The sequence below is a fragment of the Euwallacea similis genome, chromosome 14 (assembly GCF_039881205.1).
Source record: "Euwallacea similis isolate ESF13 chromosome 14, ESF131.1, whole genome shotgun sequence".
Classification (NCBI taxonomy): Eukaryota; Metazoa; Arthropoda; class Insecta; order Coleoptera; family Curculionidae; genus Euwallacea; species Euwallacea similis.
The window spans coordinates 1,946,888-1,963,825 of NC_089622.1; the positions used below are offsets into that span (position 1 = coordinate 1,946,888).

The 16,938-nt window shown below is 33.9% G+C and overlaps 2 protein-coding genes and 2 non-coding genes across 6 annotated transcripts in view; 2 read left to right on the forward strand and 2 right to left on the reverse strand.

Annotated features, from left to right (window-relative positions):
- LOC136413538 (sodium-coupled monocarboxylate transporter 1) overlaps window positions 1-6,940 on the forward strand; it is a 41,618-nt gene extending 34,678 nt beyond the window's left edge. For all 3 annotated transcript variants that reach the window (XM_066397152.1, XM_066397150.1, XM_066397151.1), the window contains exons 8-9: window positions 3,269-3,519; window positions 5,654-6,940. In XM_066397152.1, coding sequence (XP_066253249.1) covers window positions 3,269-3,519; window positions 5,654-6,044 — 642 coding nt within the window. In that variant the 3' untranslated portion in view covers window positions 6,045-6,940. The remainder of the gene's footprint in view (window positions 1-3,268; window positions 3,520-5,653) is intronic.
- The window catches only part of Oamb (Octopamine receptor in mushroom bodies), an 81,205-nt gene that overhangs the window by 4,874 nt on the left and 59,393 nt on the right, over window positions 1-16,938 (reverse strand). The gene's annotated exons all lie outside the window — the stretch shown is intronic.
- On the forward strand, window positions 13,362-13,432 carry TRNAG-GCC (transfer RNA glycine (anticodon GCC)). The gene has a single exon. It is a non-coding gene; the product is annotated as a tRNA-Gly (tRNA).
- TRNAG-GCC (transfer RNA glycine (anticodon GCC)) lies at window positions 13,842-13,912 on the reverse strand. The gene has a single exon. It is a non-coding gene; the product is annotated as a tRNA-Gly (tRNA).

Here is a 16,938-nt window from a genome sequence, read left to right on the forward strand (position 1 = left end):
TATTGTTCGAAGGGGTAAATTAGTGACAGGGTAACTTAGTCACGCACACACCCCCCACATGCATCGTCAATGATTAAGGCATAACCGGGTAAATTATTTGTCCCGAAGTTGCCCGAGGTAACAACGGGGAGCAGCGGCTGGAATATACATAGTCAAATTTCTTGGTCTGATTAATACTAACTTCCTAATTGCATAAATGATTCGCGCGTTTCAAAGGGCAATCAATCTAATTCGGATTTAATCAATCGTGGAACCGGTTCGGATGTAAATGGAACTCGGCTCGTATCCATTATGATGATTAATAATAATTTAAATGTCATTTTTTAAACGTCCATGTGGAAAGCCGAATCAATACTGTTAGTGGAGGTTCGTTGATTAATGGTAATAAGCGATGCTTAAAATCTCGCGAGTGGCTCGGGAATTTTAAACATTCGCATCGTCAAGCTCTCTACAGCTGAGTAAAGTTCAAAGCCAATTATCAGCTAAAGAAGTAAATATTTGTTCGCCCGGATTCCGTGGCCCTAAATCTAGACTTCCTGATTAAAAATCGTGATGTTTACTATGCGAACTTCCCAAAAAACATAATCCAAAACGTTTAAGTATATAATTAATTTGCATAGTGCTTGAAATTGGCCCTATGCAGGCACGTCAAAGGGAGCGTTGCGTATTATGTTATTTTTACTAGGGGGTTGTTTCATTAATATTTTATACAGACGCGCACATATACATGCAATTACACCGCAGTGCGCTTAAAAAATAATCCATTCTGATTCTAGGTAGATGCGGAATTATTCTATTTATAAATGCACACACTCGTACACACATCTGCACTGCTGCCTTAGCTACGTTCGAAATATTTCAAAGTAATACTTTGGAGAACAATTTTAACTAACTTCTGACTTAGCAGTGAAATCTAGAGTGTTTTTAGAGCAAAACTCCCTTTGGATCTAGGATTTTAGCTCATGCATGCCGACATGGGTGAACGATGTCATTTCGAGTGACAACTAATCCAACGAAGCGATAGAAGTGACAAATCCCATTACGTGTGCCCTCGCGAAAGCGACTGTTTAAACCTTTTGCCTCTGGCAATAAAATCAGGCTGCACACTGCACACACATGTCAGAATATTTAAGTTTATTTAACGGAAAATCCGCTTTAGCTACAAATAGCGAGATAGTCAAGTTCGCATTTAACCGGAGAATTTTTCTCTGGGCGTATAACATCGAAAGAAGGAAATATGCAGGGTGTTTCCTAAACGTAGCGCGTGAATTTAAGGGGATATTTCTTAGTTCGGAATAAGAAAAGAAGTCCCCATAAACATGTGTCCGAGAATCGCTTCATTTCCGAAGCATGTGGTGTTAAAAGGCCACCCTGGTGTTTGCGAGGGCGGCCGTCACTTAGAAGAAGATGAGATTCATGTACTACGTACTCTGTGTTTGCGCTTCTGGCCGAGACTAAATTCTCTTAGTCAGCATCGCAAACAGCGAGCGCGGCCTACTTATCAAATTTGCAAAAGCATGCGTTAATTGGAGTCATTAATGAATGATTTTGTATTCATTAAAGAAACGTATTAACATTCAGCCGACGAATGCTTAAATGTTTGAAAACAAACGCAAAAGGAAATGAAAAAAAAACGTTTGTTTCGTATTCACACAATGATTCGCGAACGTAGCTAACACATTCAGCACCATTCCCAATATTGACATTTCTGTCGAAGGACAGCTTAACAATATTTCTAAATTCTAACATACACCAGTGTCTGCCCGAACCCTAAATTAGGGTTTTCAACGAGGACCCCAGAGTTTTGCACACGTCATTTATGTCTTCAACGCGAGAAAAGTTGTGCAAACATAAATAACGGAAGGGCTGTGGCAGACACCTTAAACAGACCCTTTTAATCTGGCAGACACGAGTTTGTCCGACGGAAAACTATGTATTTGAGCTTTCTGTAACTCTAATTTTTGCCTGGAGTGCATGATATGGTCCCGTAGCGTGAATAAAAGAAACAAAGTTTGTTAAAGGAAGGTAGCCATCACAAAAGCAGTCACCATAAGAATAGAGCTCTGCGATAATTTCATGCAAATCCCAGGACTGAGTCACGGCAGGCACCCCAACGAGTTTTACACTTATAATATGAGCCTCTGTGACCTGGCACAATAAAATATTAGCAGAAATTTATGTTAATGGTAGTCTTAAGAAGCAGACCGGGATCAGACACGGGACGCGACGAAGATTGCTCTAAAAACCTTGAAATTCCTTGTATTAAAACCTCTCTTAGAAAAGAGCCTCTATCCATTGTATATAGGGTGAGGTTGAAAAGCTACAAAATTTTATTCAGGCTAACACAATTTCCTCAGTCTCGCATTCTCAGCATCTGCAGATTACCCCTTAAGTTCTTCCTGATATAACAATAAAGAACAATAGAAAGAGAATATTGGAACTCCTTTTTCGTGGATTTTTGGCCAAAGGTCTACAAACACCAAATCTTCAATATGTTCCGCTAATCAGATAAAAAAAATGCCAAGTTCTCAATAAATTTTTATCAATTTTTGATGATATCTCTTGATCTTTTTGCATTGCTAGTAGGAGCAGTTAAACTATATTCCACTATTAATTTCTAAAACTGGCAACACAGACAGAGATGTTGACCACATAAGGTTAAATTTGCTGCTAAAATCAACAAGCTTCATGACTTTCTTTTTTTCAATATTTCATATCAAATCAATCAAATCAATCAAATCAATCAAATTCAATATCAAATTTTTCAATACCATCATTACTTCTTTTATTATCTGGAAAAATGTATAACTTAGAGGAGTGACCCAAACATGAAGCTATAACACACTCTAGACATTAATCCTGTAAATGCACTTTTCAGTTCAATTTTCCCTAATTAAATATAACCCATATGGTTAATCTTGTCCACGAAAATCCCTGCGTTAACTTCATAAATCCACCCATACGCGAACCCGCAGGTTAACCTTTCACATTACAGTATCGCCGACATCTCTCCATTAAATCATTCAGTCCTCTCCATGTTCATAGCCCCATTGTCCGTAGTGATAAATACTTTAGTAGTTCTATCGCTTCGCTTGCTCAACCATCATGAAACTTTAACCATTAAAGTACCCTTTCACCCACTTTACGTCAACATTATTGTCTTAAAGATTTATGGGGATTTATCTGATTAAAGGTGACTCCAAAATATTGTAAAAATTACTTACTGTATCCCCATGTGCCTTGATTGGTGATTTTTTTGTATTTTCAGGGAGCATCCATAGGGGTCATCGTAGGGCATATAATAATTCTGTGGATAACTTTCGGTGGTTTGACCGTGGACAAGCCTCCAGCAGCCAAATTGCCTTTACACACTGATGGTTGCTCAAACTCCTCGTTCAACGACCACATTCTGAAGTTAGAGCACAGGATCGCTTCTTGGACCCCCACGACCACCATCTCACCATATACGATTTACAACGACCCCCTTGCCCCTCTAAACACCACCAGGGCTGAAAAATCGTAAGTACTTGAAGAATCTTTTGGGAGATAAATTTTGGTTGCATGAAACTAATTCCTGTCTAAAGTTCTTATTGCTCGTGACGCGAAACCGAGGAAAAACCGAAATTATTATCTGCTTTACGCTTCCTAAAAGTGTAATAAATTATTTTGTGTGTGAAATAAAAGTAAATTAATTTCGGCTATTTTTGTCTCGGGAAAAGTACGAAATTAATCATCTTTCTTGGGGGGGATCCAGAAGTCAGGTGGCAATAAATAACCGAGAGTTCATACACATGGGATCTGCTGTTTTGAGGGTTTTTACCCTTTCGAGTATTGATTTTGGGGAAAAATGTCTGGAAACTTTTTCAGGATTGCATATTTTTACCAAAGCAATGTAATCAGATTATTCAATCTGAAATATCCGTTAAAAGTATTTATTTTCTGATATTTTCGTGGAAAATTTAACAGAAAATAATTTGAAATTCTTGAAATTTACATTTTTGAAAATTTTAGAAATTTGAAAAAACCAAATTAGAATTGTATTAGTCTCTTTCGGTGTCAAATGTCGACCTAAAACTTTCTTCATTTCTCTCGAAAATATAAAACATCGGTTTATTCCTTGAGCATCCCTTTACAACCCTATAAAGTTTGTATTATCAGTTGACTTTTACAAGATGTCGTAGGATTGAAAATAACCGAGTTGTAAGGAGATATCCTAAAATGGGATCTTTGATGGTTTTCAATTTGGAAACAGATACCTTGAGTGATTAGAACTGAAGTAGAAATTAATGGCACTTTGAGTGATTTTTTAATGGTCGCAATTTACAGCCCTTGAGATGACCTGTCTATCAATCTCTCTTTTAGGATGATAAATCTTTGAAATAATGTTTTCCTTCAGTTGTTTGTTAACGGACGATTTACAGTCCTTGAACTAAACTCATAAAAATAATTATTGGTAAAAATCTTAAGTCGGTCATCAAGTTTGAGGAAGTTAATCGGATTTTATTTTCACTTCTAAATATGAAACTACATTAAACGACATGAAATGAAATTGCGTTATAGGTTTATATTCATAGATATTAACAAAAATGAAGTTATTCAACAAGCTGCTGTTAAGCACTAGACATAGAGTACGTTTCAATGAACACGAGCCACTCTACATCCATAAGTTATGCGTAACCTAAACACATTTTTCTCGCCTCTCTATTAAATACATTAAAGGAGAAATACAAAGAGCTAATGTTAAACACTTGTGGAAAGGACCCTCCTCAAGACAAACGACTTTCCCCGGAAAAGCTTTCTCTACGCAGGCGCAAAATTTCAAGTATAGGCAATTTCTGATGGTTTCAAAATGTCAGGTGAATCAAAGTTAATGTCATGGCAAATCAAATATAAAATAAAAAAAAGTCAAAATAGATATTTTTGTGCCTCGCTGTGTGTCTTAACCATAAACTAAGCATCTACAAGCAGCGGGATCTGCTCAAAGTCTAAACCGTATTTATCGAAACATGTTTGAAATCAAAATGGGACTATAGGGAGTCAAAAAAAAAAATCAAAATGAACCAAATTAAGTGAAATATAGTCCCTCAAAAATGTTCTCGAAAATTTACTAAAAAAAAGAATCGACAATATATTCCCAAAATGGGTTGAAAAATTTCGTTAAATTAACCGTCTCATTGAGCTCTATAGGTATGTGCAAACCAAGTTATAATTTCTAATTCAGTTTTTCGGATATTAAGAAATTTTTATACCTTTTTTAGCTATTTTGAAAATGTGTCCACATGAAATTGCCATAGATTGTATTTCCAATGCTAGAAACCCACAAATGATTCAAGGACAATGCGGAATTAAAATAAATCAATTCATATGAAAAACAAAATAAAAACGTCGGCATTGTCCCGAATATATCTAAACGGGAGAACGCAATTTGGAAAACAATTTGAAATAATTGAGTCGAATTGGTCAATCCATCATTGTCTTTTTTATCTATAATCATCATTGTCTTATTTATAATGGAACTAAAGCAATTTCGCCTAAAAATTTAATAACAAATTCACACTTTATCGTCATTCACTTGGAACTTCAAAAAATGTTTTGATATTAGATAAGCAACTTCCAGCTCTAAAACCCCTTAATACCCCCTCTTTTGTTGTAGAGACCCATTGACAGCCCTCTACTCAATAACCTACATGTATTACTCCATCCTGGGTTGCATCATTACCGTCCTGGTGGGCTGGACAGTGTCCTTCTTTACTGCCAGCGAAGCAGATCAATACGACGAAGAACTGATACATCCATGGGCGCGTAAGATGGCGCACTGGTTTCCTGGAAAGAAACGTCAATATGTCTCAAAAGCCCTTATAGAAGAACCCAAAGAAAAAATGAAGAGAAACAGCTCAGTTGCGAGCAGCAGTACTGCCACACCTAGCAAACAAGATTTAGAGGTTGAGAAAAAGGTTGATGTTACGAATGGTACTGTGAACGCAGGGTATTCTCCAGATATGCCTATGGAAGAAGTCAATGGTACTTACAAGACAAAGTTATGATTTGAGCTAGAGTGACTGATCTGGAAGCGTCGGTATATAAGAATTGCTCTTCAGAACTGGGTTCGGTGCCTTAGCAAGTCTGTGATCTCTAGCTGTATCAGTACTTATTAACTTTGATAAAAGACATTAATAAAGTTTCTGTGTTGTATTGCCCTCTAAACGCTTTTTGTAACTTTAATTAAGATAGCTACGCTTAAGAAAGTTCTATTTATTTTTAAGACGTGAAGATTATGCTGTTTTTAATGGAAATTGTTCTTGAGTTTTTAATCAGCAAATTTACCCCTGATTTTTTACTTACTTTTGGAACTGAGCTACTGAGGAAATTGTAATTGAGACGTCAAAGTAGGTACTCGTACTTAGTATTAATGTATAGTACGTCTAGAAAGAATTTGGTCGTTGTTTTAATTTTATTATATTTCCCCTTATTGAATACTCTTAACATTTTTCCGCTAATTGAAGTCCACCGAAAAGCGCTTATAAAAAAGAAAATATGTGTAAAACTTCTAATATCACTGCTGAAATTCAATTAGTGGCAGCGGTTTTAGAATCAGTAGTAAGGAAGTAGGTGGAAGTAGTAAATGCATTCAATTTATTGTTGGGCATCTCCGAGAGAGTTTAGACCTGTTTGAGGATGAATTACCAATGCATCAGCAAATGAAACAGGTTTGGGCACTTTTATGTATAATTAAATTTCATTGAAATAAAAAGAAAAAAAGATCTTTACTTTTGTGAATCCAGACTTCCTAGACGTACTATACTATGTAAAAGTTTCTATAGGCGTTAAGTACTTATCTGTAAGTCGTATCCCAACCTGTAATCTTATTTATTATAAACATGCCGTTGGCCTTCAAATAAAAAAAAGTAGGCCGAATAAAGATACATTTTTTTATTTCAAATATGTTTGTTTTATTTAAGATGCCGTACTGAGTGCAGCTGAAGTGCAATCATGCAGCTGACGAGTTGCGACGTTCTTGTGGCGTATTGCGAATTTTTCCCTATATGAATTAATCGAATTTTTATATGGAATATATCGATGCTAATAGCCTTTCGGTTATTCATAACATGAGGAACGCCTCACGGTAGGACGCAATCAAGGCTAGTTTAGCATATTTATATCTAAAATAGACGATTGTGAAATGCATGAAACTATCAATCTAAGGTGCCTACATGAAATTTGACATTTGATTAACTTGGGATTTTAGAATAAATTTGAACCCATTGTATAGTGTTTTTTGTCTTAAAGCCTTTCAGGCAAATGAGCCAATTCAACTAGCAAATCTCCACTAAGACAATATAAAATAACCTTGCATTGATTAAGACAGCTATATATCCTACGAATTGCTATTACGTGATCATAATTATTATGAATACAATAGGAAATGCTTTTACAGTTGATGCAAAAACTTCATTTAAAAGTCCAAAACTATTTGCATGTGTCTTTTGATGATGTGTGCCCACTAATATTTGGTGTGGGTTGTAGATGTATTTTTCATCAATTTCCTTGATGAAGACCGGATTTTGAGACCTCCAAAAGTACTCTTTGCCGGACCATAATTCAATCGAAATGCAGTTTTATGCCGTAGGTGTTGACTGGAGCTTGCTGTAGCTGATAGGAATTGGTAATAAATAGCAATAACGATAAAAATAATCTAAAACCCATTGAACATTGACAACAATTAAAATGGAGAAATGTTGTATGGCTATTATAGCTGACAGCAAAATTTATATTAGTTTTATGGCAGGTTATATTGCAGATAAAATAGATAGACATATATGTACGAGTATATTCAAATCGGTATAAAAAGTGTTCCTGATTGCAGGTTTCTGGTGATTTTTTTTAGTAAATAAACAGATATGAATCTATAAGTTTCATATCCGAGAATATATCTAGATACCTTATCATCCTGCACAGTAACGTCAATTTTATTACACGTTTCTCAAATTTGGCAGCTTCAATGAAGAATAGGGTCCAAATTTTATTTTCTACTAATTGCTGTGGATTCAAATATATTTCCAACCTCATATTCGATTCAACGTCGATGGTGATGGTCAGAATTACGTCACGAAATGACGGCCATTGTCCGTGACAATAACCAGTCAGGATAACGTTTATGGCATCTTATCGATATATGAGGAGCAACATATCAAAACGTATTAACTTTATTTATCTAACTTTTGAAAAAGAAGCAAAAATATATTATTTTGTAAAAACTAGGTAAAACAAAGCAGTTTTGTGTAAAAACATGTTTATTGACAGTCAAATAAGCATACAAAAAAATAATCAACATACATTTTTATGATAGACATAACAGAAAATAATTTTTTTTTTAATTCAATTTACTTTGATTAATTCACTGAAAAATAATACCGTTTGATGTGGCACAAATGTATTTAATACACTTTGAAACAATGAGTTAGGTACAGCTATAATATGATTGGATGCCCTCAAAAATACACGTATACTCGATGCATTAGGATTTAACACACTTTGATGGGAAGACAAAACAATACGTTTTGATGTGATCGCATCATTGGAGTTAACACTTTTTAAAACGATAAGGGATTTTTAACATTTTATAAAATATAAAAAATACTATTTTAATATGCACATATTTGACAAACATCTAAAACGTTCAAAGAAAATTTCGAATCGCTTCAAACAATATATTTTATGTCATATGGAGTTAATACATTTTGATCTGTTGCTCCTCATTTATGAAATAATGACGTAATAATCACGCCAGCTTCCTGTACGGATTTAAGTTTTAAACATATACCATACGGCTTTAAATTGTTCCTCCCCCTTCACGTTTTAATTTTTGGTAAAAAAAGAATAAGTAAATAAATAAAAAGAACCATGTACTGTTTGTGAGAACAGAATCGAAAACATACCAACTTCTTATCAACAAACAAGTTTTTCGTTGTTTGCGAACTATTTAACTGAGTTTGTGTTGCATTATTTGCCAAATTTATGGCAGTTTTTTTCAAAAACTAATCAATAGATTTTGAATCACAATACACTATTAAGTGTAATTTTGAAAAACCGGTAATTTGAGGTGTCACTTGACCCATATTTAAATTTTAAAAAATCGGCCATTTTGTTCTATCGGTGACGTAAGAAATATTTAAGAAAACAAATGTCAAAAAATTAAGAAGAAGGGGGGGGGGGGAGGTATCATTTAGAGCCGTACGATATTCATAGATAGATGCTGTAAATAAGTTGAAAATAGTTATACACCTGTTTGCTTTATATCGCGGTGCTGAGAGTAAAAGAAAATTGAAGTTGATTCTTTAGTTGTATTTGTATCATAGTGGATTTCCAAGTTATGACTGATCGAAAATCTAAATTGATAGGAAATTGAAATTTGCAGTATATTTATACGTATAAGTGATGTGATTGCCTCAAAATCCTAAAGTACACAACAGACTTGGGTTGAATCTAAAGCTAGCATGATACTGAGGGCGAACAGATATTTGGAAAGAAGGTGATAATACTATATGAGATGGATATTCAAGTTAAAACTTCAAACGTTATCCCACAATGCTTATATTGAAGGGAAATTGATATTAAAACTGAAACGTAATTATATCGCCTTATAGATATAGATTATAGGATTATAAAGAAATTCGGGCTGAAACTGAAATGTATATCCCCGTGATGATTGAATAGAAATTGATGTTTTATTCCCTTGAGCATCAGATATATACGCAATTATATACAGAACTTCTGTTTGAAATTGAAAGCCTTAATATATCTCATGATGCTGAAAAGTGGGACTGTAAGGAGTAGAATGCACTTCAAATAGTCTTTTTCAACGAATTTTCCAATCTGTCCCTCCCAGTGGTGAGTCCAGATGACCGAACCCTTTTATAAACCCCTCAAAACTAATTTCTAACATTTTTGTGATCTCAGATTGATGACTGATGTTCGCAGCCTAATCCAATCGATTAAAGGCCAATAAGTCACAGAAGTCAAATTTACGACGAAACAGTGACAAACAAAAAAATATCAAAGAAAACTATTTTTTTATGATTAAATGCTCAATGCAGCAGCGATTCTCTTTTTTCTTTTTTTTAACGCATATTTCCTTTTTTATTAAAGTGTTAACACTTAATAACAATAACTTCTTGGTCACTGAAAGTTCAAATCCATCTTTATTTTAAAAAATCGCTACTTGATGCATTACTAGTTTAAAGTGACCTAGCTTTATCTGAACTGACCTTATTTATAGCAATCTATTTTGCATTAGTCTGGTGACCTTAATTAACCCTAAACTAGCCTAAACTAACCTGAACTAACCTGGACACTGATTGAAGAACAGCAAGTGAATTCCCATTAATACTATGAGATTTATGGGGATGATACAGGGATTTAAGATCACTGTGAGAGAGAATACGCGGTGCAAAACAGTAAAACTACAATGAAGGAAAGTCGTTAATGCTTTAAACGTTCGAACCTTGAAATAACAAGTGAAATCCATAATGAGCTTAAATCCAATATCAAATAGTTCTCTGTTCTCAAAATCCTTCACTATGACACAGAAACATGGATAAATACTATTTAATTCCTCATCGATAAAATGAATTTATTCAGATATTAATTATTAATTTAGAGCTTCCATTTCAACGTATTTTCAGTTTAAAAGGAATTATCCATTCAAATATTAAAAACGTTGTGAAATTAACTGAGAGACATTAAAGATCTCGAATAGGAAGAGATGTTGGGCTGTATCAATAAGAATAATCGCAATGTTTTTAATCTTAATAATCAAATCTTCGCGATATTTCCCATCGAACAAAGTTTTAACTATAAGTTATGCTGAATAGGCTCTAGGGCTTCGCATTAAACTCGTCTTTCTTTGGAGATCTGAAGAGAGCATCAGTTCTCCCAGTTCTTATATGTAAGTAATATACAGAGCGGACAGTTCTTTAGATTCCAATACAATATAAGACAGTTATATTTCATGGAGAAAAGTTATCTTTCGAGTTGTGCAAGATTAAATCCAAACAAGTATGCTGATTATCCACATAAAAACCGTCAGCTTTTTCTAATACCCACATATTACAATATTATGATTTCTATGCATTCCATGTTGACTCCATACTGTGAGCCTGTTTATGGGGTATAAATATTTTATTCTGACTTATCATAATACCATACAGGGTGATCCTTAAAAAAACCTCAAATAGGAGTTGAAATAGCAATTGCATGTCTTGAATAGGTTCATCTGTTAATCTGTTGTCGATCAGATCTTCGGTGGTAAATAGAGAGTTGCTCAATCAACGTGCCACGTTTATGGTTCATTGCTTACCGCTCGGGGTTTTTTCTTGACCACCCGTTACCATGCACAAGCTACATCGGGTAATTGATTTAGTTCCATTATCATTCTTGCCTCCAACGTGACTCCATTAGACCCACGTGAAAAGAAATTTTCGTATAAGAAGCGTAACATTTTTATTTGCATAAACAATAACCTAATTATTGCTGTCTATTGCCAAGAATTTTTGGTTGTCTATGGCAACACATTGTGCATTGAAATTTGGCGTAAAAATACTAAATACCAGGACAGTATGTCGCAACATTGTTTATAATCTAATGACAAGGTTCAAAGAATAGGTGTTCTCGCTTAGACCTACACCTACTGCAGGAATCCACTAAGGAAAACAATGCGGCATTAGTTGTGCATACCCTGAAACTAAATCCCACCTTTAATATCTTGCTTACATAGGAGATTTTGGAGGTATTGATCTAACTGTAACTGACCTTCTCAAACTAGTTATATCAAGCACCGGACAGGTGGGCAATAAACGTAAATCAATGTTGAATAGAGACCGTGAAATAAGCGCTACTTAGGAATTTTTGTAGCTTCCTTTATAATGGCATTAAAAAGTTAACGATTTATGAAGTGTTGCAAGCTTAGTTGGATTTAATAATTGCTGCTAAGCCCTGTAGTGAAAAGCTCTTTAATTGATGCCTTGAATTTAACGGGAAAAATAAACAATGAATGGTCTATTTAAATAAGGGCGTAAACGCCGCTAGCCGATGCAAATTTCCTTTTGTATAGGTACAGTATTTGAAAACAACAATTTAAATAGTCACTACGAAAAAAATCCCAGAACAAAGTGCAACACTTGTTTCGGTATCACGTATTTAGGTCAGAATTGCTTGCAGTAATCAGACCAAACTCAAGTTTGCAATTTACACCTGTTCAAATTTTTTTTGATCAGAATGTTCCAAATATTCGTAATTTTTGCGTAGATATTGCGACAAAAAATGAGGTACTTGGTGCCAGATGGCTGTGATGGTTTTAGTTTTATTGTGTATTATTACATTTTCTTTTGGGTGTGAGCAAATGGTAATTGAATTTAATGCTCCAGTTAGTTTTGTTGGTTTGTACGCCCACGATAAGTGAGGCGTGAGGCAATGATTTATTACATATTCAGATTTTTTAATCATTGAGGGAAAGAAGTCGCAAGTTCAGTGTACGATTTGTCATTCTTCAATCCCCAATATTCTAAAACGAAAAGTGCTTTTCTTTAGTGTGTGCTAATACAGATTAGGAAAGTAAAGAAAAGAAAACCAAAATGGAAATGACTCTAATTCAATAAAGGGGAGCAATTGTTCGGAAAGAGGATTTCACCCTGATTTCATGAAATTTCAAATTATTTTGAAACCACATGCACTCACACGTTAAAAACTCACCCGATCAATAATAATGTATGAATTTCTATAAGTTTACTTCGGAAACACTTTCGGTTAATAAGGAGAAGGTGTGGTGTTTAAGTCATAATGATGGACTTTATAACCTTGAATGTATAATTTACTATTGCTTAGATCCAAATCACTTTAAAATACTTAAAGCAAATAAACAGTTGGGTCGTCCCATAGTGGAAAAAAAAATTATTTACTGTTAACAAAATTTTAATTGGATTTGATAAACTTTTTTGTTAGTGTTAAATTATAGATAAAATAATATGTGCCTCTGGTAGGAAATTCCTATTCCTATAGATATAGATATCCCTAATATGCCGATATTTCCGATATACTGATACTCCAATGGTTCGATATTATACAGAAACCTTATTTTCGCATCGAGTGATCAATGCTGAAACCATACTGAAACAACAGGTACCTCTATCGATATGTTGTCCTAATAAATGGATGATGTAAATAGACAACCTTTATTTTCAGTTTATATGATGGTATGCATTAATTTTTCTGCTAAGAATAAATATAAAAATGCTAATAGATAATTTTTTGTGTAAATATAAACTAATCTTCGAAAGATTAGGTCCGTACAGAACAGTAAAGTAAAAGCATCGGTGGTTCAATGGCAGAATGCTCGCCTGCCACGCGGGCGATCCGGGTTCGATTCCCGGCCGATGCATGTTTTTTTATTTATCAGTATTTATTTTATTATTTTTACGATAATTGTATTATGTAATTCAAATGTTATATAAAATAATTCAATTTTAAAAAGCTAGTTCCATAAAAATTTACCAAACAATCCGTTATCTATTAAACGTATAATAGACCAATATAAAATAAATTAATCTCAGAGTTCAATTAGATATTAGTGTGAACTGAAACTTTTATGGTGCGCTAATATCTAATTGAACTTACAGATTAATTCATTTTGTTTATTAGTCCATTACATTTTGCATTATATCAATAAACAACGGTTCTTTAAACCAATTTTAAGGGAGCTTGTTTGTTAAACCTAAACTATTTTGGAAATATTTTAATAATACAATTTTATAAAAGAAAAAAAAATTAATTAATAATAAAAAAAAGCTTGCATCGGCCGGGAATCGAACCCGGATCGCCCGCGTGGCAGGCGAGCATTCTACCATTGAACCACCGATGCTTTAGTTGCTTCGTTCTTTACAGATCTAATCTTTTAAAGATTGGTTTATATTCTTATAAAAAAATTTATCATTAACATTCTAAGATCTTCCTTAAAAACTCTCTCTTTCAATATTTTACCATGAGATATAGAGAATATAGAAGCAACCTTGGACGTATTAACCACAGGAGACCATATTTACTTTTTTTCAAACCTCAATTTCCTTTTTGTACTCCTAGATTAAACGTTGATAATTAGCTCCATAATAATTAAACCATGATACTACGTTTTGTGCATTGTCTAAGAAAATAAATGAGGAATTATAATCCTTAATCGACCACTTGACTGCCGTGGCAATCAAGCTCGCTGCAAAATGACAAATGGAGGTGCTTAACTATATTGACTAGCGAATCAAATGGAATCGTAAATTGTCACACTGGAATGTCCTTTTTCATATAAGTGTACACATATCCTTTACCATGTATTAATTAGCGCTACAATATGAACAATATTGTAAATCAAATATTAAATGTCTCAGTGTTATCTACTAAAGGGAAATATAAACTTTGATTTATGAACGCCAACGACTCATACAATTGGAAATTAGTCTTCTAATGCATTTAAGGAGCACTTTTCTTAAACCTAATCTAATTATGCCTTGGATAAGGATAGTTCAGAGTTCAATAAAATTTTCAACCTTCACGATCGATCATATCTCTCCTAGAAATCTAGCTCATGGCATTAACCGCGACATTGTGCAATAAATTTTCTCAAAAGACCAAAGCGACTTATTAAAATTTCAACCATTTGATCTTAATGTGGTGTATGTGACAAAAACGTTGATAAATTAGATTTTTACCTAATGCAAAGCGAATACTTTAAATACTAGACGTTAATTTTGCCGAGCCGGATATATACTGGGATCAATTTTTTCTGTATAAGGACAACCAATAGCATTTACATATTTGTTAAACGACTTTAGAAGAAAATTGCCTTGCTATGGTCATTTTTCATTTTATCTTAGGCGTTACATATAATGGTAATGAGTTTTACACCATTTATACGAACCAGAGCAAACTTAATGCTGCAGGAAGCGTGGGCTCTGCTGATAACAATATGATGGTATTCATTTTTACGTTATAGAAGAAGAAGCAAAAACCAGTAGCCACATAACGTGTTATGTTAACCAAACTCCGATTACATCAAAACACACATTCAAGTGTATTTACGGTCCGAATCAAGCGAAAACTTTATTAAAATTTCATAAATCATTCTATTATCACGGGTCGTTGGTGATTTTTTATCAATTCTAAATATGGCATTATCTCGGATAACATAAAATTGCAAATGCCATAATAACTCTCGTCATGCTCTAATTGGTGTTGTAGGCCCGCCAAGCCGTAAATACACAAAACAATAACACACAAAACACAACTAATGATTCGTATGTATGTAGATACCTACATGGGAATTTTTTCTGATCGTTATTAGAAATGCGTTAAAATAAGGTAATTTGGTTTGGGTTCTAACCGAAAAATGTCTCTAAAGAAAGTTGTGATATGACCATCTCATCCCAACTCAGAAAAGTCAAATTAGTAAAAACTGCAGTGTAAGATTTGCAATTTTGGAGTTCAAAAAAACTATATCTCTAATGCTTACCAATCGTCACAAGATTATCTACAAGAAAACTCTGAATGTTTTTGCCGTGCATTAGAGGCCTAACTTACGATTTACTCTACTGGCTAATGCAAGTGAAAAATAATGCATTAATAGCGGTCATTAATCAATGATTTTATATACAATACCAGTAATTAGTACTGATTCCGATGAATTCCGATGGAATAATGTCCTGGTTAGTTCTGCTTTGTGGTTCATTGGAATCAGAACCAAAAGTTGGTCTTGCAAAGTGAAGCAGTCGTAATCTTGGAGATTAAATTAATGCTTGTTTTCTATCCATACATAGATTCTCATAGACTTACTCCCCCTTTTCATATCCATTAATAGGCTTATTCTTGTTTTGACCTCAAGAATTTCCAGTTGGTCTTATATTAGAAGATTTTCTGGATTTTTGGTGAACCATTGCTGATCACGGATGGAACCTTTGGACTTTCTGACTAATCCATTGCTGTGTATGAATGAAAATGTACGCGTATTTATTAGGCGACTGGTAGAAGAAAATTGATTTACGTTAATAATTTTTTATTTTATCATAGGTGTTACATATGATTGTAATGGGTTTTGCACCATTTATAGGAACCAGAACGAATTTAATGTTTCCGAAAGTGTGAACTTTGCTCATAACAATATAATCATATTAATTTTTGCATTATAAAAGAAGCAAAAAAGTAATAACGATATAACGTGTTATCTTAACTAAAATTCGATTATAATCAAAGTACACCTTGAGGTATATTTATGGTCCAAAAAATTTCTTAGAATTTCATAAATTTGAAATGTTACAAGATTTTGTGACAAATCGAATTAATTTTATAAGATAATTTTATTTGACTGGAATAATATAACCTTAGTTGGAAAATGATGAATCTCCTTACCGAACAGCTGACCTTAAGAAGTACTCCCTATTTTTTTGGATTTAGAATCAGCAGAAAGCTTTGTCTACGGTTTTGCCAGTAGCAGCACCTGACGATTCAACTGATCAATCTCAATCATCAAATCAATGATGCAAGGCCCAGACTTGCACCTAATAAAGAGTGATTCACATTTTATCGGTCAGGTCGCGGTCTGGTCACGGTCAGGTCAAATACTGTAACATCTTTTTAGATTGTTTATTCGCATTAACGCGCCCTGTCAAATCATGGTCAAAGAAAGCAAAATAAATGTTATAATATTTGGCCTGACCGTGGCCTGACACATAATATAAATAGTCCTGTAAAGATTTGTGCCTGAAAGAAGGTTCAAATACATATTACTTTAAAAGTTTTAACCATTTATTTTGATTACCGATGGAAATATCCGAGTTTCTGCACTTTTCCTAAGAAAAGAAGACTGATAAGACATACTAGATAAAAATTAACTCACCTACGGTC